We start from the raw sequence: 25,401 nt of genomic DNA, 5'->3' as shown, positions 1-25,401 counted from the left end.
GAGTTCATGTCAGAAGTAGTGTGTGTTCCCCTTACTAGAAAACCCACTTGGATATCGAGCTGCCATGGGCTACATCCAAGCAGGGGTTCTAGGTTGTATCCATACATGGTCCTTGGTTGGAGATACAGTCTCACAAAAGACCCCTGTGCCCAGATAGATTTGGTCCTTGTGGAGCTCCTCTCCTCTCCAGATCATGCTAACTCCCCCTTCTTTCATATGATTCCCTGTACTCTGCCGAAGGTTTGGTTATGAGTATCAATATCTGTTTTGACACACTGCTAGATAGAGACTTTCAGAGACCCTCAGTGGTAGGCTCCTGCTCTTGTTTTCTCTTACGATCCATGTTATTCCCATTTGTCTTTCTAAGTGAGGGTTGATTACCTTACCCCGGGTCCTCTTTCTTGTTTATCTTCTTTAGGTATACAGATTTTAGTATGTTTATCCTATCTTATAGGTCTAGTACCCACTTATAAGTGAGTATATACCATGTGTGTCTTTCTCCTTCTGGGATATCTCACTCAGAATGATCTTTTCTAGATCCCACCATTTGCTTGCAAATTTCATGATTTCCTTGTTTTTAATTGCTGAGTAGTATTCCATTCTGTAAAAGTACCACAATTTCTGTATCCATTCTTCCGTTATGGACATTTGGGTTGTTTCCAGGTTCTGTTCCTAATACTGTGGATACAAAAAGCTCTCACAGCTAGATTTCCCTCAATAGTGTATGGTTTCCAAAATTGATACCATATTACCTTGTGGAGAGAAGGTTGCCTTGGCATAATTACTAACTTTGATGCACTGGCCTTGTAAGGAAGGGTATTCTTGTTAAGCACAAACCTAGCACCCCAAACCCTAAAAGACTATTTACTATGTTTTCCATGTTGTTCTGGAAAAGCTTCTTACATAATAGCATTTTAATGACCCTATTAGTTGGGAAATCTCTATTCAATTTTTTGAATTGATTGCCCTCCTAAGATTGCTAATCAAAAAAGCATTCAAACCTAAAATCTTTTTTTTAACTTTTTTTAAATTTTTTATTAATTACACTTTATTCATTTTGTATCCCCCCATAAGCCCCTCCCTCCTCCCCTCCTGATCCAACCCTCCCTCCCCTTTCTGCATGTATGCCCCTCCCCAAGTCCACTGATAGGGGAGGTTCTCCTCTCCTTTCTGATCTTAGTCTATCAGTTCTCATCAAAAGTGGCTGCATTGTCCTCTACTGTGGCCTGGTAAGGCTGCTCCCCCCTCAGGGGGAGGTGATCAAAGAGCAGGCCAATCAGATTATGTCAGAGACAGTCCCTCTTCCCATTACTCGGTAACCCACTTGGACCAAACCTAAAATCTTAACAGATACCTGAAAGTAGAAGGTATTGCTGTCCCAGCAGCACTCAGCACAGACTTCTTGTTTTCAAGTCAGTAGACATCGGGCTTCTTCTGTGTGATCAAACCACAATAAACAGAGGCAAGAACACAAAACAGAGGGAGATGTGTGTTTTCAGCTTTCACTTTTGAACTTGTTTTTAAAGCTAGTGCCACACTCCAATATACTATCCTGTTTATTTCACACATATGTAACTCCTTTCACTCCAAGGCTATTTAGCAAATACTGTCAATTTAGGAAAATTATTATTGCAACTTAGGTTGCCCAAATTTACAGCTGTTATTTTAACAGAAAAAAACTATTTTAATACTGTGTTGTTATTAAAAATCAAAGTAATTATTTCAGGAATTTTAAAATACCACAAATAATAATCTCAGGTAACTTTTTAGTTTCAGTATTAGACTTTCTGGGTATTTTTCCCAGTGAGTTATCATGAAAAGACAATGGAAGAAACGTAACATTTATAAACAATATTTCTGGAAGGATAAAGTTGTGTGATTAGAATTATGAGAAAGGCATGCTGTTGATAATCTTTTTTCATTCAACAACTACAGATGTTCCTTATCCAGTTCATAGTAACATAGTACTAGACTTTAATTTGTAGCAGGAAGTTCTAAACTCTTAATCCCATTATCAAAGTTGTTAAATTTAAGCTTTACAACTTTTTCTTTGTATTCCCTACATTCAGAGCACCAGTTTGAACCTGCACAACAGCCATAGGGCTAGTATCCTGGGTTTTTTGTATACTTTCTGAATTTTTTTTCTTCTGTGTCTTTTTCATGAGAAGGACAACAGGAAGACCATCCAGGAAGTGTTTGTGGAAAGCGTTACAGGCTCTTGTTGTTGTTTTTTGATAGTGTTAGGTGTGGTTTGTGTTGAATTTTGCTTTGAGGAAAGACTGTCTTGTAGTTGAGTGGGTTGATAACATTTTGGGCTCTGAAGTCTCTAAGTTTCTGACTCCAGCAGATACACCAGTATTATCTACGCAGTGGTCTATACAGCAGAAGACTTACTGTTCTGGATAGTCAGCTTGGCCACAAGAGTCAAATGATCATTGCCACTTTTATACTAAAAGGTATCAGGAAGTTTTTAAAAAAATATTTTAGACTTGTTTATGTGTATGAGTATTTTCATTTGCAAATGTATCTGCCTGTCACATACATCCCTGGCACCCACAGGGGTCAGAAGAAGGTGTAGGATCTCTTGGAACTGGAGTTATGGATGGTTATAAGCCACCATATAGGTACTAGGAACTGAACCTGTGTCTTCTGTAAAAGCGGCAGGTGCTTTTAACCTCTGAGCCATCTTTCCACCCACCTGAGGCAGTTTCTTGTAGACCAAACCTTTAAAAATATCCCTGAGTTCTCAGTTCTCTTGGTGAAATGAACTAAACTGGAAAGAATAGATCTAAGCGTGACTAAATAACTGGGCTCTCCAGATGACGTTGTTCATCCCTTCCCTTCTTCCTGCTCATGCCTCACAGCTCTGAATGGGATCTGCACTATGCAATCTACAAGAGGCATGGAGAAAAAAACGGAAGATGGCCCTTAAGAGAAGAAATACTGTGTGGAGAGCAGTTTTAATATAAGTGGTATAAAAAGTGCTCACCCTAGTGCCATAGCCCAGACATATCCTAGACTTGAGGTTTGATTCCTGTTAACCTTCTTTCTTAAGAGTATAGTCGAAAGCCAGTTGGAGTGGCACACGCCTGTAATTCCAGCACTCTGGGAGGCAGAGGCAGGCAGATCTCTGTGAGTTGGTGGCCAGCCTAGTCTACAAAATGAATCCAGGACATCCAAGGCTACACAGGAAACACAAACAAACAAACAAACAAAACCCCAAAACAAACTAAAAAGTATGGTTGAGTGAAAGGAGCCTAGAATGACAGTGAGTCAGGGGAGATTTTTACACAGCTTACCACTCCTAAAGTAGAATTTTAGGTTTGCCTCAGATAATTTTACTCATATAATAATTTCAAAATAAACCAAACTTTGAACAGAAAAAAAGAACATTTTATTTAGGACCTTGGATGTTAGATTACATAAGCTACTAAACAGTAACAGTGTGTTGTCACTGTGATCTGAACCCAGTGACGAGCACACAATGGAGACTTAGTGCACACTTGTTCAATGAGTAGAGACATATGCCTTTCCATATCAATGTTGATATCAGTCATATTACAGTGTAGGGGTGGGGTAAGACAGCATTAACTGTGCAGGAGAAACTCAGGTGAGCAGATCTCTCTTTGTCTGTCTACTGGGTTTGCAAAAATACCTTTAATTTAACCTAATTTGATCATTTCTTTTAACTAAGCATGCTGAAAGGATATTTTTGACCATAACGTAAAAATGTGCCTCATTTTAAGTAATATTTATATATTTTTCCTAAACATGAAATTTATTTGTCCTTCAGTTTTATTTAATAGAAGCTTCCTTTAGGTGGTGGTATAATTTTAACCTCCATCTTCAGATAGCTAAAGAGCCAGAATTGTCATTTGTGACTTGCTAAAATTTCAGTGGCATATATTTAGTTATAGAATAGTCAGTGACAATTCTGGATACTGGTGATCCAGTAACCTAGAACAGAGAGGAAGAGGTGGGTTATGTAAGTTTAGGGAACATGAGTTGTAGTGATTTCTTTAAAGCTCTCCATGGTCATAGCCAGATTTAATACAGATCTCAGGTCCAAAAGAAGAACTTTCTCCCTAACCATTTATTAGAAAAATTATTCCGCCATTGGTTGAAAAAAAAAAGCCATTTCTACACTTCTGGATGCCAGCTGATGCATTCCTAAGAGCCAAGACTAATGTCTAATTTTCCCACCATAGAAATGTAAGCTATTTCTAGAATGATCTCTTCCCTCTTTTAAATATAGATAGATGGATATTTAATTTTTAATACTTTCCAGGTTTTTGACATGTTCCACATATGTTAATAGAAAATAGGCTTATTAGTGAAGCACAGAGCTGCTTGTCACTGAAGCTTCATTAACACTGTTATCACTGCCTGACATTTATCTTATAATTTTCTGGAGCTGACTGTTGTGTCTCCATGGAAACGTAAATTGCAATTGAAACAAGTATGATAATAAAGGCATCCACCAAGATTGACAGCAAGCAAAGCCTAGTTATGTTTGTTTATAGTTCCTTTAGTACCTACAGCTAGAGACAGAAACATGCGCTTTGGGTACTTAGAATTAACTCTCTCCTGTCACAGTGTTACCTGATTCAGTCTGCATGGCAAGTTTATAATAACATCTTCAGCTACTTTGATAGTGATAATGATACTGATTTCCACTGGAATCATCTCACGTCATTATGAATATTGAATGTAAAATTAGCCACAGTCTTATTTCCATCCAAAAGAAAATTTCAGATCATTTTGCCACTATTCAGTGTTGATCAGTCCAGAACTGCCAGCTTGTGATGGTACATGAATAATTTCTCTTAGGGTTGCGGTAGCAACAATAGTTATACTAATTTTTCCCTTGATGTTAAGGAACCTGATCTCTCTCAAGTTCATGACTTCACATTGATTTGGTTGCTGCCTCAAAGCTAAGAATCATGGAACTGGAGTAGGTCCAGAGTGAATTAATTTAAAATTAATTTCATTCTGAAAGACTCCATCTGGCTGTGTTTAGGAAAGGCACTTAGACAGATATATAAACACATGATCATCTATATTCATTGTGCCAGATGTAGTGTCAAAAATGAAGAAATGTCTCAAAATTTATCTGTGGGGAATTTTCATATGAAATTCAGCCTCTTAGTAAAAGAGCCATTATATTTTAGCACATAGTCTTACTTTAATTTTTAGGGAGTTTAGATCTGATTGTGTGTGTGTGTGTGTGTGTGTGTGTGTGTGTGTGTGTGTAAGAACAAGTAATTTAGCTTCTTCTTTGGGAAAACACCAAATGGCAGATGACACCAGTGCAGCAGGAGGGCCTGGAGGACCCTGAGGCCCAGGATTAGGAGGCCACTGTGGAACCCGCAGTGGTCATAAGGGCCATGGTCCTCACCCAGGCCATGGCTGTTGGTCAAAGCTGCAGGGCTTGTGGAGGTAAAGCTAAAGACAAGGACTGCATCCCTGTCACCAAGCTGAGCCACCTGGTTAACTACATGAAGTTCTTGGAGGAGATGAACCTCTTCTTCCTGCCCATTAATGAATCTGAGATTACTGACTTTTTCCTGGGTACACCCTTAAAGTATGAGATTCTAAAGATCTTGCCAGTGCAGAAGCAGACAAGGGCTGGCCAACAGACCAAGTTCAAGGCTTTTGTTGCTATTGGGGACTACACTGGTCACATTGGTCTTGATGTTCAGTGCTCCAAGAAGTAACCATTGCCATCTGAGGGGCCGTCATCTTGGCCAAGCTTTCCATCTTCCCTGTGAGGAGAGGCTACTGGGAGAACAAGATTGGCAACACCCCTCCCCTCCCCTGCCATTCCATGCAAGGTGACAGGCTGCTGTGGCTCTGTTTTGGGGCGTCTCATCCCTGCGCCCAGAGGCACTGGCATTGTCTCTGTTCCTGTGCCCAAGAAGCTACTGATGATGGCTGGTATTGATGACTGCTACACATCAGCCAGGGGCTGCACTGCCACTCGGGGCAACTTTGCCAAGGCCACCCTTGATGCCATCTCCACGACCTACAGCTACCTGACTCCCGACCCCTGAAAAGAGACTGTGTTCACCATGTGTCCTTATCAGGAATTCACTGATCATCTTGTGAAAACCCACACCAGAGTCTCCATTCAGAGAATCCAGGCTCCAGCTATGGCTACCACATCAGGGTTTTTACACAAGAAAAATAAAGTGAATTAAGTCTGTCTTAAAAAAAAAAAAGAGAGAAGAAGAAGTAATTTAAATTCCAAAGCCTATTGTTGATTTAAGACATAAATCATTTTTATTGGTTATTTAAAATATTAAAGTTAATTTCTTATTGGAAAGAAGGGGTACAAATTTTCAAATTAATATGTTCTCTTTGGTATTGATTTCATCTTAATGTTCAATTTAGGGATTTAAAAAAGTAGATTGTCTTTTGGATTTTCCTTTTTCATAAATGGGTTTGTAGCATGAAAATCTACCAAATCAGTATTTAAAAGAAATGATTAACTCGTATGCCTTCTTTCAGCTGCAATTGCATTTTATTTGTACTCCTTGATTATACATCATTTATGGTCATAAATGACCAAGAAAGGTAGGCCAAGAGCAGGCTGAAGAGAGACCAACTTGAGCTTAATTTGCTGCTATACATAATGAAATAAAGAATGAATGGATGGGTGGTCACTGTTTAACAGAAAGGTAGGTAGAGTTTTGAGTGCTATATTATACTTAAGGCCAGAAAACTCTTAGTCCTGTAGTCCAAAGTGGTAAAGACCACTGAATAATTTGTCAATGATAGAAACACAAGACAATAGCCATGACTGGGACATGGACTACTCAGGGCAAGTAATCTCAGCAGGCCTTGAGAGAAAAATGGGTCTGATACATGAACTCATTTGAACTAGTGCACTAGCTCTTAAAATTTTACAGGACAGTGCTAGATGGGATAGCATGTTTTTTATGATGGTGTAATCTTATGATATTTAAGGTTTATAAACTTTAAGATTTCTTGCCCTATTAGGTTGCTTCATTCATAAAAATATGTATTGAAAAGAGGTTGGGATAGCATTAGAATTTTAGATGACGTTCTCCCTGGCTACCTCATTCATTTGCAAAACTATACTTAGTGCTCTGCCTCCCTGATTTACTTTCACCACTGAAATATTTCTCATATAATATTTTTTACTTATTTTATGTCACCCACTAAAATATAACCTCTGTAAGTGTATTTTATTCTCATTTTTCTAATAGGTTTATCCTTAATGCCTTGAATAATGTCCTGATTGTGAGAGTCACTGAATGAATATTTATTGAGGTTATAATTAAATAAGACATCCATGTTATCAAGAATTTCACAGTTTTACACTATACCCAACTAGTATAATTAATTATTTTAATTAATTATTATTTCTGTAGGTTCGGTGGTCAGAAAGGAGAAATCAGAGTAAGAACAAACACTCAATCTGTATTATATATTTGTTGGGTATGAAACAGTTTCATTTCTCAGGATTATTGGATGTGCCAGGAGAATTTACAGTAGTAGAGAAGTTGAGCATAAAATTCCACTGGAAGTGTCAGGGAGATGGCTTAGTGAGTAAAAGAACTTGCTATACATTCACGATCTGAGTTTGGCTCTCAAGTATCCACATAAAAATCTGGGTGTGCACTGATAAGGGAGGTCCTCCTCACCTTCCCTCTGATCCTAGTCTATCAGGTCTCATCAGGAGTGGCTGCATTGTCTTCTTCTGTGGCCTGGTAAGGTTGCTTCCCCCTTAGGGGAAAATGATCAAAGGGCAGGCCAATCAGTTCATGTCAGAGACAGTCCCTGTCCCCTTTACTATGGAACCCACTTGTACACTGAACTGCCATAGGCAACATCCGTGCAGGGGTTCCAGGCCATCTCCATGAGTAGAGTATTGGCTGGAGTATCAGTCTCAGAAAAGACCCTTGTGCCCAGACTTTTTGGATGTGTTGCTCTCCTTGTGGAGCTCCTGTCCTTTCCAGGTCTTACTATCTCCTACTTCTTTCATAAGGCTCCCTGCACTCTGCCCAAAGTTTGGAGAAGAGGGAGGGTGGGATTGGGAGGGGAAGAGGGAGGGAGGTACAGGGGAGATACAAAATGAATAAACTGTAATAATAAAAATAATTAAATAAAAAATTTTAAAAAATCTGGGTGTGGCTATGAGCTCTTATAGCCATTAATCCTTTGGGGGATAGAGACAAGAGGACTACTGAGGCTTGTTGATAAACAGCCTAGCTTAAGGTTTAAGGAGAGACTGCCTTGAGGGAATAAGGACGAGGACAGAGCAACGGAGCAGGAACTCCCCAACTGACATCCTCTGGCCTCTGCATGGACATATTAGCATGCACTCCCTCCATTCACCCACTGCAAACATGTATGTGCCCCCCCAACCCACACATCTTTACCTTATAGGTTCTTTTTTCAAGATGTGTAGAATTTGAGGTGGTGCTAGAGTGTTTTTTCAGATTGAAGTTGGATGGGCATGAGCAGGCCATTTTCATAGAGGTGTGGTAAAAGAAATATTTGCACAGACAGAATCTCTATGCAGGACTTGGCGGAGTATAACAGTAAAGAGTAGATAGAGGAACAGCTTTGTATCCTAGACTCCCAGGATACACACCATAGACATCAGTTGAATGACTGACCTATTACTTTTTACAAGGCCAGTAGCACATTTGACCCACCATCCCCAGCAGGGATCTCTGCCAGAGTTCTCTCCCCGTAGTCACAAGCCTTGTGTCTCACGGGCATGTTTAGGAGGAAGTGCTTCTGGGCTGCTTTCTCTAAACTCTCATCTCCTTTGTCACACTTGCCTTCTCCTCTTCCTTCTCCCCTGATTGACCTCCTCCCACCTCCTACGCTTTTCAGTCACATGGTCAACTAAGTGAAATAACAAGACTCTCCCATCCTTTGGCTTTGATTTGTTTAAACTTTACTTAAACATTGGTGGTAACTATTACTCACTGTTACTGCCTCACTAAAGTGAGGGCATTACTTTGGATCCCTGGTGCCCAAAACCCTCATGCATGCACACAAAACAAACTAGGTGCAGCAGCATGTCTTTGTAATACTGCTGCCAGGGAGGCAGAAACAGGCATGTCCCGGGAGCTCTTTGGCCAGCTAGCCTAGCTGAACCAATGAGTTCCGGATTTGGTGGGAGATTCCACGTCAGAAAATAAAGTGGAAAGCAAGCCAGATGGCTCATTAGGTTAACAGTGCTAGCTGAGAAGTCTGGTGACCTGAATTTGATCCCTAGGAAAACCAGCTCTTCCAAGTCATCTTCTGACCTCCCCACTTCCCCATGCATACTGTGATACCCAGACTGGCACATATACACATATACCTTATAAATTGTAAATAAGTAAATAGAATTGATTTAAGTGTTACAGTAAGATAGAAAATGAGGAAGACATCAACATAGACCTCTGTCTGCCACACTCACCATTCATGTGAACCCATACCATGCATATAACTGCACATACTCACACAAACAGGCAAGTATGCACAGACGTGCGAATATATACACACCAATAAATTACAAACATGAAAAAAGGATGGGAAGAAATGAAAAGGGCTTTGTGTATGGTAACTTCTCAGGTATTTGAATTTCCCATAGAGGAATTGTGTGAGTTGGGTAGCCAGCATGTGTGCAGTGAGTGGAGGGTGGTGAGTCTTCCTCGCTTGCTGCTTTACAGGTGAATGACTCTAGGTACTGTTTCACTAGTGTCTAAAGCAGGAATTGTTCTCCCTAGAGTCAGAACTGCAAAAACCTAGTCTGCAGGAAACTAGACATTGTGTCTATATTGTTTGTTTCTGTTTTGTGCATTCTTTATTTTTGTTACTTTATGTTAGATTATAAACAGGTAGGCCAGGGGTAAAAAAAAATCAGTTTTCATTTTGGGAAGTTGAGCCCATGTTAATTTCCTGCAGTATTTATCTTCATTTCATAACTATCTAAATTTCCAATTCATTGATAGCCAAACCAATCTCCTCTCTCGTCCTAAAGAGCCATTTTCAACTACTTGCCCACAGCAAACAAGCACATTCTGCAGTCAGGTATGAGCAAATAAAGTAAACTGGAAAGATACTCACTTGGTAGCCTGAGGAATTTCCTCATCTAAGGTGGAAGCAGTCGGCTTTCCAGGAGGGCCTGTGTCAATGTGTCTGAGCTCTTCGGAAGGTGAGGGCCTCTGTATAGCATGTTTGAAATGATTGTTTTCCTGTTGCCATTTCTAAACATTCCTCAGGAATACTTTTCCACCTAGTGAAAATGCCTTCTGCTCAAGTCCCATAGTCCACTGAACTATTTCTGACAAATCACAGCAGGAAATGAGTTTTTCATTGAGGACAGTCTATAGCCAGTGCTTTGCTACCTTCCCAGCAAGGGTTATTGTGTGTTCAGCCATCATGTATCCCCTCTGCATGCCTCCAAATTTACTTCTTTGTAGGGGTTTTCCAGCTTTCTGCTTTTTACTAGCAGTCAAATTGAGATAAGGTAATCAGGTTTTCCTTTCACTTGTTAAGTCCAAATGCTGCTGTTCTATGACCTTTTCTAAACAGGAACAGTTCCCTGTGAGTCATGGTTACTTTTTACCCTGATAACAGATGTGTAGCTTTCAGATATCTGACCAGATACAATCCAGTATTAACTCTAATACTGTACTGAAACATCCATCAAAAACGTGCCGTTTCCAAGGTGCTTGTGACAAAAAATGACATCCTGTACACTCTTTTTTAAAACTTTTAATTGATTCTTTATGAATTTCACACCATGCACTCCAATCTCACTCATCTCCCTATCCCTTGTCCACCTTCTACCCTTGCAACCTTCCCCTGACTCCTATGCACCAAAAGAAAATAAAAAATAATTTTAAAAAAACCCACATCTCATCGTGGAAGCTGTAGTATGTCAGTGTGTCCTGCAGTATACCCCTTTGCACACACAAATGCTCACTGCAGTGAGTTGGTCTGGCTGGAGGCCCCTGGCTTCTGCTGCTCTTTCAATAGTGGATCCTTGTCAGGACTCTTCTCAGATGTCCCATTGTTGTCCTGTGTTATGGAGATCTGTCAGCTTTAGATCTGCAGAACTGGCCCCTTCACGTGTTCTAGCAGTTCATAGATGGGGTAGATATTGGGGTGGACCAGCTCAAAGCCCTGACTCTGGACCTGGGTGGTAGCCAATTTGGTCATCCCACCAAGCTCTCCCACACCCACACCACCAGGGCTAGCTCTCCAGCACTGCCCCAGCTAGCTCACTCAGTGCTGCAGCTTGGAAGGGGCAGAGCCAGCTCTGCACAGCCATTGGACACCAACATTGGCCCAGGCGGCAGCCCAGACCAGGGATGTCCCCATAGCCTTTGGTGGCAATGTGAGCCTCGGACATCTGCACAGACCTTTGTTGCCACATGGCCATAGACCTAGACATGGCCAGCAGAGGCATCACTGGCCAGGACTTCACCATGGCCTCCGGTGGCAGGGCAGGCTACTCTGATCAGGCTATTTCTCTCCACCCTGTGTCTCTAGTTCCACCTCTCCTCATGGTGGTCAAACCAATCCACTTCTCTTTTCTCTCTCATCTCTCCACCACGTACTTGCACATTGTAGTGGCTCCCACTGTGGGCAGGCCACACAACAGCCAGGCCTCTAGGTATCTTTCATCCACCACCTCTGTCCTGTACATTCTTATTACATTTCTTTTCCTCTCATTTTTTTGTAACAGCTTATGGACAAGCAGTATTACATGTATGTGTTTTAAATGTATATATTATTGCATGTATAGAGTAACCTTGTATTACATGTACATGTATAGAGTAACCTTTTATTATTGTTAGTTTGTATTACAAGGTTATCACAAGTATTGCAAGCAGGATTACATGTGTAGATAACCTTGAATGTTTTCTTCAGAATAACACAAGCTAACTTACTTAAAATTTGAGCATTGGAGGATTTTACATCTTTCAGATATTTTCGGTATTAATTATGCCAATTAATCTTCCATAAAGTTTTCGTAGCTGATACATGGCCATTTCACCCCAGAGATCTAGGGTCTTATTTTACGAGTGGCATGGCTGTAATTCAAAAGGTTTTGCTATACGTGTCAAGTGATAATAGTATCTTCCAAGTAAATACAGGCGAGCCATTACTCTTACATCCCATTGATGGTATAATTGATATCCAGAGAGTTTTAAATTTACTAAAAGTATTAAGCTACGCACAACCTCACTTCTGGGTAGCCTAACAGTATCCAGCTGCAACTTATTGAAGGGTGGCAAGCAGGAAGATGGAAGTTTGGTCATGTCAGCCCTTTAGAGGAACATTTGAAAAGGAGTTGCAGTTCCCAGAGCTTGAACCTGAAATCCTGATTTTGTTTTTAACTGAAAAAAAAAAAAAAGTTTGTAGTGACAGTTGACCTTTGGAAAGTTGTAGCTTCTAAACTCTCCAAACACTGGTTCTGCCTGGCCTGTGGTTACTATGCTGCCCTTCTGTGGAGAAGATAGTGTTCTTATTAATGACCAGTACCACCAAGATGGATAGTGAAAAAGATTGTTAGTTTTCATGGATTTCATGTTCATCCTGTAGCCTGCCAGAAGTACCGGACAGGTTTATCGTCAGTCCTCTCTTCCTCCTATGCCTTATGCAGCTCTGTCTTGGACAGTTTTCTGTGACAGTCAAACAGCCTAGTTTAAGTACAAGTACTATTTAAAAAAAAATGATTCCTAAACCTATTGAAAGAGTGGCTTTGTTGGCTAACTGAAATGATGGCATTGCAGCTTGTTTTGTTAGGAAGAATGCTGGCACATCTTGAGAGGGGTGGCTCCTTGGCGGCTGGCCACTCACAGTTTCTTCTAAGCTTGTGTTGCTCCCCACCGTGCACATGACACCTTGTCAACTCTGGCCTGTGTATGGGGATCAAGTTAGACACAGAAAGGGGCATTATACCAAAGTTCCAGGCAGCTGGTCATATTATCTAAATTATGTTTTCTGTAAGTCATTCTCTTGCATCCAAACCATAACCAAACACACTGGAGATAGCATACTTTGTTTAAACATTAATATAAGATTTTACAGGAATCAGTAATTCTTATAGCCTTCTTATAGAAATGATAGCCAAATCGAAGCTGTTTATTCTCTTTGGTTTATAAGTGGGATACATGAGGTACAGAGAAGTTGTGTGATTTTCTTTGAGGGCACACAGTTAAATTGATACTGAGCCAAGACCAGACCTGTCGGCCTTACACAACTCAGCATTAATAGAATTTTCAAAATAACTCCCCCACAGTCACATGCTCAGGTGAGTCTCAGCTCTGACCAGTATTTTAAAGGGAGGAGAGGAGCTTTATTTGTTTCTAAAGCTATTTAAATAAATTAATAAAAATTTATTTATATAGTTGTATTAGCCACAGTTCAGTACTCAGTAGCCATATGCATAGCTAGTGCTTAGAATACTAAGGTATACAGATGGGGATCCTTTCTATCAGCATAGACGTGGTTGAGCTGCTGTAAATCATCTCAAAAAATAAAAACAGGAAGATAAAGAGTAAACAAACAAAAAGTTAAGAACAATGTGATTATTTATTAACACCAACAAGATCAGATACTTTTAGGCAAAGGTATTCAGAGACAGTATCTGTTTACATAGCATTTTTTATTTAGTACATTAATATGGGTATTTATTGGCACTTGGAATTTATCACAGCCATTTCGTAAATTTGTTGCTCTTGCTTTATATAAATAAACAAACATTATCCAAGAAAAGATTCAAAATCAGAAATCTGTTTTTCTTGTTTCCAGTCTTGAAAAGGAAACTTGAAAAGTTTTAGGCCTTATAAAACATTTTCCTGAAGTTAATAATACATTGAACTGATTATATTTAATGATATTCTGCTTTCTCATAGGAACCACAGACAGTTTTGCATATTTTCTGTTGATCTGATTTCTTTTTACTAGAAAATAGAGTAGGGAAGTAGGTCAATGCAGTGCTAAAACCAAAATGTAAGCACTCTCACCTCCCTCCCAACATCATTAGGTTTTCATCTTGGCTCCAAGACTCATACCAGCATTGTCCCCTGGCTTCATGCTCTCTGACTTATGCTCCCATTCCATTTGGCACCTGTCCTAGAGGAGTCTTAGAATAGGTTCTTTGCCAAAGGCAAAAGCAAAATTGGTATTCAGGGTCTTGTTGAAGTTTTCAGGCAAGCTGCCCACAGATGTATATATCTGTGTCCAAGGTCTGCAAGTGGTCACAGACTCCTTGTGAAACACTACCTTGGGGTTTCTCCAAAGAAGTCTAGTTCATGGAACCAGAAGTGAAGACAATAAGCTTTTAAGTCATACTATATCCATATTTTACAGTCATTATTCCTTGCAGGTATTACATTGGAAAAGGCACATTACCACTGTGGCTCTCATTTGCTTCATTTCTAAAATGAAGATGATTCCAACTGGAGCTATTCTGATATTGTGTGTCAAATAGTTGGCAAAGCTTTCTGGCAAAGGGTAGGCCCTCTATTAATATTATTTGGATTTGTATCTAAATTTCTACACTATAAAAGGCACTACCCTGTGTTCCAAGGAAGGTAGGGAGTAAAGGGGGAAAAAAGCTAGTGGTAATTTTCTAAGTCAATCAAAGTCTTTTTGACAAAGATTTTAGTAGAGGATTTCACTGAGATTGGGATATATCTATCTATAATTTTCTATGTATAGTACCTTAGCCATCTATTGCCTCTGGCAAGAACCTTCAAAATCTTAACTTAAAACCTAATTAACACATAATCTTTGGCTTACTCAGAAGACTATACCAACAGCCACAAGATAACAGAAGTCTTTAGACTTCCAAGAGAAATGAGCTTCAGCCCAAACAGAAATTCAGAGTCCAAAGGAAAAGTTTAGGTATATTAAAACAAAGTTAACAAGATTGTTGGATCCATCAAGATGCAGAAACAATAAGAGAGTCACTGTGATGTGAGTCTCTATCCCAAATACATGTTTTTTGATTGGGAGTGTTTGGTGGTGGTTTTAACTTATGCTACATATGACTGGATTTCCTTCCAGACAGAAGTTATACACCTCACAGTGGGTACAAAGGCTCTTTTCAAAATGGCAGACAAGAAAGGCTGTAAACACAAATGTGTGACAGCTACTCATCAGAGTGACTCTGTGGGATAGAGAAGAAAGGTTCTGGTCAGACGATGATCTTACGTGACGAGTGAGAAGATGTGGGTTTCAGAGCACCCTTACAGGCTCCCAAGTTGCATGTCTTGTAGCATGTTTCCCACAGATAGAAAGAAGAGTGGTGTTTGTAAACCTTTCCAGCATTGCGCTGTTGTTGTTGTTTTTAAGTTTGGGAGAGCAAACCTAGAGACCCAGTAGGACTTACTCTGGAATTTGTCTTTCCCTTGACTTGTTATGAGTTGTCTGCACTCCATTCCAGCCAGACTGCACACATTTAACCCCACATGGTGGATTAGAAATACTTCGTACTTTGGGGCCTGGATTTGGATTCTAACTGTAGTTTATAGTCTGGTAACCTTAGGAAGGGAATTTATTTCTCAGATGTTGGCATTTGAAAATACTACTTTGTCATAGGGATTAAAAATGTCCTTTGTCCGGTCTGATGCTCTTTGGGTGGATGACACCTAAATGAACATCTGTACAAAGTCCCAATTTATTTCTAATATCAGAGATCAGACCTCTACTCTTGCCTGATGCGTCTAAAACAAAAAGGGGGAACTGTAGAGAGCTGCGGAATGCTATGCCTTAAAGATGGAGCTGGTTTCCGCCTTCCACCTTCCCGACGGTGAGTGCTCTCTGTCACGAACAACTCCACATTTGGCTAAGGCCGAGGATCTGGCTTGCTTCCATGTATGTGGACCTATCTGCATTGCCCCCGTGGCACGCCTGGGTTGGCTACCCAGAGGCTATTTAAGCTGTGGGCTGGCTTTCCCCGGGGTCCGAGGATTGTTCAATGTTCCTGAATAAACTGCATTGAAAAAATAAAAAAAAATTAAAAAAAATGTCCTTTGTCCTGAGGATTAAAAATGTAAAGTACTGCCAAACGTCGTGGCTCACCCATGGAATTCCAGCTCTTGCTAGACATCTGCTAAGCAAGCAGATGTCTGTGAGTTCAAGGCCAGGCTGTTCTGTATAGCCAGTTCAGGTCAGCCATCATGTCTAAAAGTGAAACTGTGAAAAACAAACATACAAACAAAAACCCAAGACCAATAAAAAATACAAAAACGTAAGGTACATAACATAGTATTGGTATATATAAGATACTATTATTACAAAGGATATGAGTCATGTTTGGACTTATACCGAAAGAATTTGTAACTAAAAATAAGTTTATGGTGTTTACTCTTCTCAGCTGTAAAAAGGGAGTGCACATAGTGAGAGAGCAGACATTTATAGAACACTTATCTGGGCCATGTGACTATATGAGGCAGAATCTGTTGTAGCCATTTTATAGATGAAGGATCTGAAGCTCAAAGTAGTACATTTAGAAAGTGATGATGTCAGGATACAGAGGCCATGCATTTTGCCACTGCTCTGCATGTGCTTTGAATGATAAGAGGTTCCACAGTGTCTAGGAGGGACAGCTGACTGGAAGAGATGCTAAATAAGCACTTTCTCCCATGTAAGGACCAGAGAGGTAAACATTCATCCCTCTTTGCAACCTTCCTCCTTTTTTGACTCACTGAGTTTTTGTTGTTTGGAAAAGCATAAAAGGAATATTCCTTTGAAATGTGAACATTAGTGAGTGCTTGCTTCAGAACTCTAAGGTTAGCTGTGAGGCAGTGTATTGAGCCTAACTCTTACATCATATTAATCATCGTCCAACTTCTGCTTTCTACTAGCTTAGACTGTGGCAGTACCTTCCTCTTTGCATCTTGCTGGTTATCAACAGCAGTAACCACAAGTCCTTCCTGTCCCAAACTCTTGCCACACTCTCAGCTTTCAAAGTGCTATAAACACTATATACTCTACAGCAAAGAAGTGTGCCACCTCCACTCTGTGCCAGCATAGCTATACAGGCTAAACTGCTTATTGAATTCTCAGTGATAGGAAATAAGATAGGTGCATGAGAACAAGATAAATGATCTAGCTCTAACATAAGCATTGCATTATGCCTGAATTGTTTAAAAAAGATTTCGTATTCAATATTTTACTCATTAGAACATTTTTATAACAATAAGGTTGATTAGAGAATGCTCTTAAAAATACTTCATATTAGATAGTCTGATTGTTTACTTTAAAGATTTAAAAAAGTGATAAAATAGGGAAGTAGAGGTAGAAAAAATTGAAAAAAACTAAGGGAAGAGTATCTGACATCATTTGCTCTCTGGATTAAATCTGAATTGAGTTGTTTTTTTGTTTTGTTTTGTTTTTTTCGTTCTACAAGCTCTTGGCTTTTAGAGGTGTGTGTGTGTGTGTGTGTGTGTGTGTGTGTGTGTGTGTAAAACTTTTCGCTGTATAGATTAGGTTGTCCTCAAATTTAGGAACCCCTTGCCTTAGCTCCCAGTTGTTCCCATGCTAAAGATTGCAGGCATGCTTTTTTAAATATATATATATGTGTATATACATGGCTCCAGTCTATTGAGTCTAGACCTGCAGCAGCTAAAAGTGTTCTTTCTGTTGTATGTTTCTTGCAACAGAATAAGGAACTCTGCTTACCATCTTTTTCCAGTACAGTTTTGGTATTTCTCTGAGGCTACAGTGAAACCACACCTGCCATTTACAGTTCAATGTATCGTCTTTCTGACCTGCTTATGTCCTGCTTATATCATGATGTGATTGCCTGCAGGTCTGTAGGTACTAGGCTTGGCTTTGTACTTGGTCAGGTGTTTTGTATTTTCACAGACTGAGTAACTGAACTAAGAGTACTCCACTACAAAAAATACATTTAAAAGCATTTAGTCTTCTTTTAGAGAGAAGCTGGGGTATACAATGTATTGGATGGACGTTATGAGGAAAAGGTTATTTAGTTTGCTTTGTTATTCTAGTTCAAAGGGGTTGTCCAAGGTAAAAAGGAATGACTTCTTCATCATATAAGGCTTGAAACAAATTTTTCTCTCCCAAATGTGGGTCTGGAAAATGATAGGAAGAAAAACATTTAAAAGATGCTTTAGTTCTTTGTATCCGCCCCAAATATTTACTGAAGCTAGCAGAAGAAAAAGCAGACTTTTTTTTTCCTCTTTTTTTCTCTTTCCCAAACGTGTGATTGTTTAGAACTTAAGTGCAACATCTGGAAGTCAGATATACAGAGAGCAATTTATGGAGTGTGAAGGATTTGAAATATTCAGTGTTCTTTAGTGGGAACTCAACTTTCTCTGGTGTATTTTTTCCCAACACAAAGCAAGCAATTCTGAGATCACTTTTGCCTCTCTGAATTAAGCCCTTTGTGCTTAGGTCCCATAAACAATGTGCTTTTTAAAGGGGAGCCCCCCCCCAAGCTCTGGCCCTTTTCTTCAGTGCAAGCAGCCAATCAGCTGCACCGAGCTGCATAGCTGGAGCGCTTTCCATTCTGAGCAGCAACATCGTACTAATTTGATGCACACATGGATGCCTCTCACACTCTGCAAATTCATCACCAGCATCTTGCATTAGTCATCTGATGGACTGCCAAGTGTTTCATTTTCTTTCCATGTGACTTTATTATTACCACCTCTCTTCCAAAACCTCTGAAAAAGGGCGGGGAATGGGGGAGAGGGTGAGAAATCCAGCTCTGCCTTTCTTTCCCAGCGATAACCAGAGCAGAGCTGATAATGCTGCCGATTTGTGATGTGTTGATGGCAGCCTTGCCAATTGAGACCTGCACTTAACTTGCAGCTGCCTCCCAAGCCTGGGTTCTGAGCTGTCCATGCCCTGGGTGACAGGCGTCCAGGCACTGCCCTGTGCTCCAGAGTCAATGCTGAACAGCAGCAGCATGCAGTGAAAGCATCACGCTGCTGCTGAGAAGCAACCTAATGGTGCCTCTGCTTTGTTTTAGTTCACATTTCTACGACTCATTAGGCACTTTCCCCTGTGCTCCTCTTCCTCTTTCCGCCTCCTCACCCCCAACCCCCACTATTTTTTTCTTCCTGTCCTTCACCCTGAAGCTCTAACTCTGGCTCCTGGTTCCGTTTTTGACAGTAACGGCACAGCCAACAAGATGAACGGAGCTTTGGATCATTCAGACCAACCAGACCCAGATGCCATTAAGATGTTTGTCGGACAGATCCCTAGGTCCTGGTCGGAAAAGGAGCTGAAAGAACTTTTTGAGCCTTATGGAGCTGTCTACCAGATCAACGTCCTCCGCGACCGGAGTCAGAACCCTCCCCAGAGTAAAGGTACAGAAAGCATGTGGCGCATGGGATAGGGGTCAGTCATGTGTCAGGGTGGGCTCAGTGACTGTGATGGGTACTCCAGGGCTGGGCAGAGCTCCCAGAGCCTTCAGTACGCAGGAGGGAGGGTACAAAGAGGAAGGGAGGGCAGGCTGAGAGCAGCTGGTGCTGGCAGCCCTGGTGTTCTGGCTACGCCTCAGGGCTCCTCCCAGAACTCCCGCCTGCTGGGACAGGTGGGACTCGAGAAGGAGGGCAGGAATGCTGCCCATTTTATGGTCTCCTGATTGCTTGTATGAGGTCATGTTCTAAGCAGTGTGGCCTCTGGGTGGAGTTGCTGCCCCTGTAAGGAACAATGTTTCTCAACCTTGTATTTTAGGAGCTAACTCTTTCTATGCTACATTCTTATGATCTCTCATGTAATTACAAATGTATCGCACTTTTCCATAGCCTGTAGAGACCTTGAAAATGACTTGCAAACTGTTGGTGTGATGCCACTGCTGGGACAGAGAAGGGGTTCTCTTTGAAGACAGACGCCCATTCTTGGAGGCCAGTAGGGATCATTAAGAGAACTGTGTATGCTGAAGCCATGGCTAGTGGCGTGAGATAGTTAACACACCTATAGAAATACCCAAGGCATACACCCTTAGCAGAGCTAAGATCAAAGTGAAAAGCCTGGTGCTTATTGCTGCCTCCATTTTAAGATAATGGTGAGGGGTAGAAGTTGCAATTATTAAAACTGAGGCCAAGAATTTGGTTGCTGTTTCTGTGTTTTTAAGTCCTGCTACATTGTAAGGTCTGTATAGACTGCACTTAAAATGCTTCCTCTGCTGCTACCACTTGTTTTATGTTGCTGTTTTAACCTTCTTGCTTTAGATTTTATTCTCTTTTCAGTCTTTCCTCACAGGGCTTCTCTTTCTTCTGTAGATGTCACAGTTTCTTTTTCTCTGTGCTTTACTATTTCTTTCCAGCCTGTTTTATTTTTATGAGCATCTTATAAGAGGGAGCTCGTCTGGCTTGTGCGTGCTTTTTAGTTAGGCACATGAACCTTATCTCAGTTTTCTCTGAGCCTTTTGAAGATAAAAGAATAAGAAAAATTTTAAGGTTAATACTCTGTAATTGTGTGAAGTTCTGGGCTAGCTCCTGTTCTCTATAGTGTCTATTGGCCTTTGGGGCTGTTTTAAAGAAATTTAAAAGTGAACAGCCAATACTCACTTTGTAAAAGTAGACAGATCTGCCTTCAGATTTTGTTAATAAACTAGGTTCTCCCCAAAAAACATATAATGTAATTCTACAGCTGGTTTAAAGAGACTATAATTTTGTGTCTATAACTTTGACCCTCTGTAATTAGAAAAGTAGAAATTCTGGTATCTAAAATTAATAAAATGTAAAACCACAGAAATCAGAATTATATTAGAGACCTTGGTGAATATTTAGATGTTTTCCACACAAAGAAATTAGGAGTTTATTTTAATATTTTTCATAGCACCCAACTTAAGAGAGACAATATAACGCATGTTTTTGGAGTAAGTAGTGTTTAAATGAAAGTTCTTTCTAGAGTAGGATGGAAAAAACTTAGCTATAGCAGCAGACCCATTGCATCCTCACTGAGGAAAATGGGACATTGATACTGGATTGATCGACCTTTTTCAAAATGGCCTCTGACAAAAGAATCAAAAGTCAAATTTTACTATGATGCCTGGTTGCTCTTTATTTTTGAATATGTGTTCCTTACGTTGGCCCAAAGTCCTTTTCCACAGCCACATATGTTCTATGTATGGCTTACTCATACATTCTTTTGAGCAATATCATATCCAGACTACATTTGAGACTATATGTTTTGTTAACTTCTGTTCACCTTGTCTTCTAATTAATTTCATGAAAGTAGTATGCAGAAATGAAAGCAAAGCTTTTGAAGAGAGAGGGAAAACATATAAAGGAACTCTGGGGTGCATGTATCACATATCAGGCCCTCACTGAGATATGTTTATAACATATATGTTTATATATGTTCCATTCAGCTTTAGCAAAATCCTGAAGGCAGATAGTGTCAGTCACATTTTACAGGTGGGAATGCTGAGACTCAAAAAAGCTATAGGACATGGAGTCCAGTTTCCTCAGCTAGTAGTGTGTATCTGCCGTTACTCAGGCTTCAGACACTTAACTCTTTTGTCTTTCAGTAAGAGGAGATTAAAAAAAAAAGAAAAGAAAAACGTGCCATCTGCTCCGCTTCGTGGCTTCATTTTCATAGCTAAGTGTTCCCCAAGGGAAAAGATGGGATTTCTCCCTTTAAGAACACTGATGGTTTCATTTCTGCCATTGTGTCTAGTTCTTATACTCATGGGTTTGAGTTGTACATCACTCTGACTCCTGGTATCATGGGATAGGAGTTAGAGCTGAAATCATTCAAATCTTACCTTTGGAAATACAGGTCAATTCCCATTACCGTGAACTCCAAGTCTCACATCAAATATTGCTTGAAATATGTGGGCTGTCAGCCAAGGCTTGAAAGGGTTTTTGTTATACAGACATCTCTGTTGTAAAGGTATTTGTTGTGATGGGATTTGAGCTATATAATGACATTGCTCTCAGAGGATTACAGTTCTTAGCTGCTTATGTATAGAAAGCAACAGCTGCCATTTTCTTTGCATCAGTATCTGTGCATACCATATATAATTTTACCTGTTCATTTGTAAAACTGAAGCCCAAATTTACATTGATTTTGACTCTGTCAGCAGAGTACAATTACCATGTTTTCACAGCACTGATGTCAGAGTCTCAGAAATTAGAATTACTGGAGGCTTTGTCTAAATATGGTTTAAGTTATCTAAGCAAGGCTTTTGGATGGCCTTGATGGTGCCAAGGAAAGAGGCAAAAGTTATGCTATTACTTAATCCAGATGAATTAGATCTTTCTTTTTCTTTGCATTTTTTAATCTTGATGTATAAAAGCTTTACTCTGTTTTCATTCTTTAAGAGTTGAAGTCTAAGCTGTCTGTTTCTTCTAACAGATATGTTATGCCAGCAGTTTCAGAAACTAGGGAATCTAACTAAGTAAACTATCCTAACCTGTTAGAACTTAAGAGGAACTTTAAAAAATCTCTCTGTGTTTTATATATTTACATATATGTTTCTGGGCATCATTGTGGGAGCACACGTGGAGATTAGAGGATGGCCTTAGGTGTCAGGCCTTGCCTTCCACCTTGTTTCATCCCTGCTATTTTTTCCAGTATGTGCCATCCAGGCTAGTAAGCTTGTAAGCTTCCATGAAGACTTCTTTTCCTCTCATCTCTATATAGGAGTGTTACAGTTGCAAATGTGTGCTACTACACTTGTCTTTACATGGATATACAGAGCTAAACTCAGATGCTCACATTTGTACAGCAAGTACTTTACTCCCTAAACTACCTCTGCAGTTCAGAAAGAGCATGTTTTATTCAGTGGTGGTCTGCCAGTTCTGCAGATGATGAGAAATATTATATAGTGGATAAAAATAGGACCTTTAAAACCAGACAAGACAAGCCAGGCCAGGCGTGGCGGTGCATTCCTGTAATCCCAGCATTCAGGGAGGCAGAGGCCAGCCTGGCCTACAAACCAGGACAGCGAAGGCTACACAAAGAAACCCCATCTTGAAAAACAAAAACAAAAAGGAGATGTGCCTACATCCAATTCTTGGGTCTGATATTCCCTAAGAATTACACTTGAGCACTTCAGTTAATCATATCAAAATAACAGGGACAGTCCTCATAAGGTGCAGTGTTAGTGATGTTCCATGATTGAATATGATAGGAACTTGTTATAAAAGATTATTATATTGTTATCTTCATAACTGTCTTTTAAAAATCTTAAAATCTAAGAACAATAAAGTAAGCTCATAGCTCACTACAATAAAAGAACATGAGATAATAGTAACCACAAAAAGAGGAAGATAAACATTGAAATTAGAGAAGTTCACAGAAGAAATAAATCAATTTTATTTTGCATGATATAGGAAGAGGTAATGGGATTTTAGTAAATAGAGATTAAACATTAAAAGTTAAGCATTTTTAGGATGCACTCTGACATGAACTGATTGGCCTGCTCTTTAATTACCCCCCCCCCCAGCATTACCAGGCCACAGAAGAAGACAACGCAGCCACTCCTGATGAGACCTAATTGACTAGGATCGGAAGAAAGGAAAAGAAGTCCTCCCCTATCAGTGGACTTGGGGAGGGGCATGCATGCAGAGGGTGGAGGAAGGGAGGGATTGGGACGGGAAGAGGGAGAGAACCATAGGAGGGATACAAGTGAATAAAGTGCAATTAATAAAGAAAAAAAGTGGAAAAAAAAGTTAAGCATTACAAATGGATGGACTTAGCTTAATGTAACTCCCAGAGAAGGTAGGAAGGAGAGAAAAAGAGGGAGGGAAGAAGAGATACCGGCAGAGTATAGCCTGAAAGCTGAAGTCTCACAAATATAAAATATGTGAAATGAAATGGAAAACAGGAAAATCACAAACCTAAAATTTATAGGATGGGACCAGGTTTTAGAGAGTTTTTGTTTTCTTAGGATTAAAAAATAAAATTTCTCTTTTAGATAAAGGGGGGGGGGTCTGGAAAGTATACTTAAGCAAAAAACTACCAAAGGAAAAAAATGAGTACGGTGTGTCGTCTTGTGCTCAGAGAAGGGTTCTGCCTATCCTGAGGATGTAAAGGAAAGAAGTGAGTAACAGGGGCATGAACAGCAGAGGAAAGAAGGAAATTGCTAAATTAAAACGATGATGCTGGAGAAGTTTTGGTTTATCTGAAAGAAGTGGGGAAGGAATTTGCAATGGTGGGAACGATGATAAAGAAAAATGTTGGAAACAGAAAAACAGGTTCAATTTTGAGGTGCCTCTGAAGGGTCAAAAAGAATGAGGGCCAGGAAAACATGTTGAATGTTGTGGTTGCAAGGAGTATGCAACATCTCAGAAGGAAGCTGGCTGTTCAGGAGAAGGAGAGGAGCTGAAGGTGTGTGGGGCTGGTCCAGAGATTTCTTTACTGCTGCGCTGATCAGGGAAGAGCACTTTATACATGCTCCGCTGTTGTCACTGCATCTGATGATGATAAAAACAAACAGAATAAATGGTGACCACAGAAATATAAATACGTTTGAGTCAGGGTCCTTGAAAGGAGAGAAGGAAAAACTGAAGAACATAATTAGAAGGGTAGAAAGATACTTAGTTTAAGACAGGAGTGCAGTTAGGAGGCAGTAACATTTTGAAAGGGTCAACATAGAGAGAAAATATGCTCTTTAGTAGATAATATCTCGTAGATGAACTCTCTGTTTTTATAGTAAATAGTAAATTTCTGAGAGCACCACGTGGAATTGAGGATTTGTGAAAAATAGACTTAACATTATTGGTTTGGGAAACTGAACAGGAGAACTATTGAAGAGCAGAAAGGAGCCTGGTGCACTTAGATTGTGTTTCAAAGTGGGCCCCAAGAGGCAGTGGTCATGGAGAACTAAAAGAGACAAAAAAAAAAAGAACAAGCAGAGAAGTGAATTCGTAGAGAACCTGAGGCTGGGGATGGCTGAGCTGATCTGGTAAAAGGTTGAAAAGATAGCAAATGTGGTGGAATCCCTCCCACACAGTCTAAAGTGGACAGCTGGTAAAGCTGAAAGATCACCTTGACTCGGAGCAACAGGAAGAGCTGTGTGCTAGAGCAAGCGGAAGATGCAGATACTGTGGTCAGTCAGGACCAAACATGAGGCCCATAACTACTGGTAATGAAATATGTGGGCTGGACCAAATCAAAATTATAATCAAGGATCATGGCCTCAGAAGAAACATGCTCTATAATGAAGGCTATTTCTAAATTTAAATCATTATTCTGATTTTACAGGAATGAAAACCAAGTGATTAAAATAACTTAACATTTGAGGCTGTAAGTCATGGACAGAACCTCAATCCTAACGCATTGCTTTGCATCTCTTTCATGACTTCTAAGCCAAAAGAGAAACAGAAAGTAGAAATGATTAGTGGTGACTATCTCTGTAAGCTGGGGCTGGGAAAACAAAACTTCCTTTTATTCATGAAGCATGTTAGGAGGCATTAGTCACGC

At 40.1% G+C, this 25,401-nt stretch overlaps 1 protein-coding gene across 28 annotated transcripts in view; it reads left to right on the top strand.

Moving 5' to 3' along the window:
• The window catches only part of Celf2 (CUGBP Elav-like family member 2), an 860,969-nt gene that overhangs the window by 660,696 nt on the left and 174,872 nt on the right, over positions 1–25,401 (top strand). For all 28 annotated transcript variants that reach the window (XM_060372818.1, XM_060372830.1, XM_060372809.1 and 25 more), the window contains one exon: positions 19,132–19,328. In XM_060372818.1, the coding sequence (XP_060228801.1) occupies positions 19,151–19,328 (178 nt within the window). In that variant the 5' untranslated portion in view covers positions 19,132–19,150. The remainder of the gene's footprint in view (positions 1–19,131; positions 19,329–25,401) is intronic.

Source organism: Meriones unguiculatus, chromosome 19 (assembly GCF_030254825.1).
Source record: "Meriones unguiculatus strain TT.TT164.6M chromosome 19, Bangor_MerUng_6.1, whole genome shotgun sequence".
NCBI lineage: Eukaryota > Metazoa > Chordata > Mammalia > Rodentia > Muridae > Meriones > Meriones unguiculatus.
Note: the sequence above shows the minus strand (reverse complement) of the source record. Positions and strands in the feature narration are given on the sequence as shown.